At 46.7% G+C, this 3,057-nt stretch overlaps 1 protein-coding gene across 5 annotated transcripts in view; it reads right to left on the bottom strand.

The window, feature by feature from the left end:
• Positions 1 to 3,057, bottom strand: part of aars2 (alanyl-tRNA synthetase 2, mitochondrial (putative)) — a 63,835-nt gene that overhangs the window by 18,787 nt on the left and 41,991 nt on the right. For all 5 annotated transcript variants that reach the window (XM_043687379.1, XM_043687377.1, XM_043687376.1 and 2 more), the window contains one exon: positions 1,341 to 1,481. In XM_043687379.1, the coding sequence (XP_043543314.1) occupies positions 1,341 to 1,481 (141 nt within the window). The remainder of the gene's footprint in view (positions 1 to 1,340; positions 1,482 to 3,057) is intronic.

Below are 3,057 nucleotides of genomic sequence, written 5' to 3'. Positions count from 1 at the left end.
TCAGCTATTACAAGTGGGCATAGCTTTAAATTAAGGGGGGGGGTAGGTATAGGACAGATGTTAGGGGTAGGTTCTTTACTCAGCGAGTCGTGAGTTCATGGAATGCCCTGCCAGTAGCAGTGGTGGACTCTCCCTCATTATGGGCATTTAAGCGGGCATTGGATAGGCATACGGAGGATAGTGGGCTAGCGTAGGTTAGGTGGGCTTGGATCGGCGCAACATCGAGGGCCGAAGGGCCTGTACTGCGCTGTATTCTTCTATGTTCTATGTTAAGCATGACTTGGACAACAGCCAGGCTTGGACTGAAAAGTGGCAAGGAACAAATGCTCCACACAAGTGTCAGGCAATGATCTTTTCCAATAAGAGACAATCTGCCCCTTGACAAATTATCACCACTGAATCCCACTATCAACATCCTGAGGCTTATCATTGAACAGAAACTGAACTGGTTTAGCCAAATACTGTGGCTGCGAGAGATCAGAGACAAGGAATCCTGCAGTGAGTAATACACATCCTAACTCCCTAGCCTGTCCACAATGGGGTGGACAGGGCACAAGTCAGGATTATGATGGCTGCTCTGTCCAAACTGGAGGGCAGTGAGTAGGTATTGTTGTGGAAATGCCACGTGATAACATTATCAACAAACTCCTGCATTTAGCACTCCCTCCTGTAAGCTTCACCGAGCTAGGGCTAATCTCCTGGTTTTATGGTAATGGTCGACTGGAGATATGCTGAACCATAAGGTTACAGATTGTGTTGGAGTAAAATTCTCCTGCTGGTGGCCAACAACACTTCACGGATGCATGGTTTTGAGTCATTAGGTTTGTTCGAAGTCTCTCCCATTTACTAAGGTGCTCCTGTCATACAACACGATGGATGGCATCCTCCAACATCCTGGACGCCTGTCTCCACAAGGACTGTGCAGTGGCCACTCCCACCAATACAGTCATGGATAGATTGAGGAGAGAGTACATAATGGAGAAGGGAAAAGAGAACTAGAATGGTCGATATGAATGAAAAATGATGGAGGAGGCCTCAGAGGCAGCTTAACCCTGCAATTAATTGGTTGGACCAAACAGAACTTCAATTACATTGATAGATTGGAGAAGGTGGGACTGTTTTCCTTCGAGAGGAGAAGATTGATAGGAAATTTTGTTAGAGGTTTTCAAAATCAGGAGGCGGGACACTCAGTGATGAGAGTGTGTCGCTGGAAAAGCAGAGCAGGTCAGGCAGCATCCGAGGAGCAGGAAAATCAACATTTCGGGCTGGAGCCCTTCACTCTGAGGTCAGATGCAGCACAACACCATGCAGACAGTGGAGACAGCAAAAGTGATTCCTACCTTGATACTGTAGTCAAAGCGCAGTCGATCAGCTGTGATGTGTGATCCTCTCTGCTCAGTCTCATCTCCCAGCACACAGCGCAAGGCATAGTTCAGCAGATGAGTAGCCGTGTGTTTCACCATGCAGGCTAGACGGTGACCCTTGGAAAGTACCAGAAAAAAAACAGCATGACAGTCAAATAGCGGCACAGTGGTTACGTTACGGGTCTAATCACCCAGTGGACTGTGGAATCATGAGTTCAAATACCACAGTGGCTACTGGAGGAGGTTAATAAATCTGGAATAAAAAAACCTAACCTGAATAATCATGAAACTATCAAATCATGGTATAAAACCTGTTTGGTTAACCTATGTCCTTTAGGGAAGGAAATCTGCCACCCTTACATGGTCTGACCTATGGAACCCCAGACCGTAGAAATGTGTTTGATTGTTCATTACCATGTGAAAGGGCTCAACAAGACAGCTCATCAGCATTGTCTCCAGAGCAATTAAAGATGGGCAGTAAACACTGGCCCAGCTACTATCATCCACATCATAAGAATGAACAGACAAAAAGCACCACAAGCTACAGTACATAATAACAGGGGCACCCAGAACACCAATCAATGGTCCAGTACATTGCAGTAAGTGGCCAATAACTTTCTCATAGAGTCATAGAGATGTACAGCATGGAAACAGACCCTTCGGTCCAATCCGTCCATGCCGACCAGAATCCCAACCCAATCTAGTCCTACCTGCCAGCACCCGGCACATATCCCTCCAAACCCTTCCTATTCATATACCCATCCAAATGCCTCTTAAATGTTGCAATTGTACCAGCCTCCACCACATCCTCTGGCAGCTCATTCCATACACGTACCACCCTCTGCGTGAAAAGGTTGCCTCTTAGGTCTCTTTTATATCTTTCCCCTCTCACCCTAAACCTATGCCCTCTAGTTCTGGACTCCCCAACCACAGGGAAAAGACTCTATTTATCCTACCCATGCCCCTCATAATTTTGTAAACCTCTATAAGGTCACCCCTCAGCCTCCGACGCCTTACTGAAGTCCATATAGATCACAGCTACTGCTCTGCCCTCATCAGTCTTTGTTACTTCTTCAAAAAACTCAATCAAGTCTGTGAGACATGATTTGCCACGCAGAAAGCCATGTTGACTATCCCGAATCAGTCCTTGCCTTTGCAAATATATGTACATCCTCTCCCTCAGGATTCCCTCCAACAACTTGCCCACTACCGAGGTCAGACTCACCGGTCTCTAGTTTCCTGGCTTGTCTTTACTGCCCTTCTTAAACAGTGGCACCATGTTTGCATTCCTCCAGTCTTCCGGCACCTCACCTGTGACTATCGATGATACAGGTATCTCAGCCAGAGGCCCTGCAATCACTTCCCTAGCTTCCCACAGAATTCTCGGGTACACCTGATCAGGTCCTGGGGATTTATCCATCTTTAACCATTTCAAGACATCCAGCATTCCCTCCTCTGAAATCTGGACATTTTGCAATATGTCACCATCTATTTCCCTACAGTCTATATCTTCCATATCCGTTCCCACATAAAATACTGATGCAAAATATTCATTTTCTGCGGCTCCACACAAAGGCCGCCTTGCTGATCTTTGAGGGGAGAAAGTGAGGACTGCAGATGCTGGAGATCAGAGCTGAAAATGTGTTGCTGGAAAAGCGCTGCAGGTCAGGCAGCATCCAAGGAGCAGAAGAAT

This window comes from Chiloscyllium plagiosum, chromosome 3, assembly GCF_004010195.1.
Source record: "Chiloscyllium plagiosum isolate BGI_BamShark_2017 chromosome 3, ASM401019v2, whole genome shotgun sequence".
NCBI lineage: Eukaryota > Metazoa > Chordata > Chondrichthyes > Orectolobiformes > Hemiscylliidae > Chiloscyllium > Chiloscyllium plagiosum.
The sequence above is the reverse complement of the archived record's forward strand: the minus strand, read 5'-3'. Positions and strand labels throughout refer to the sequence as shown.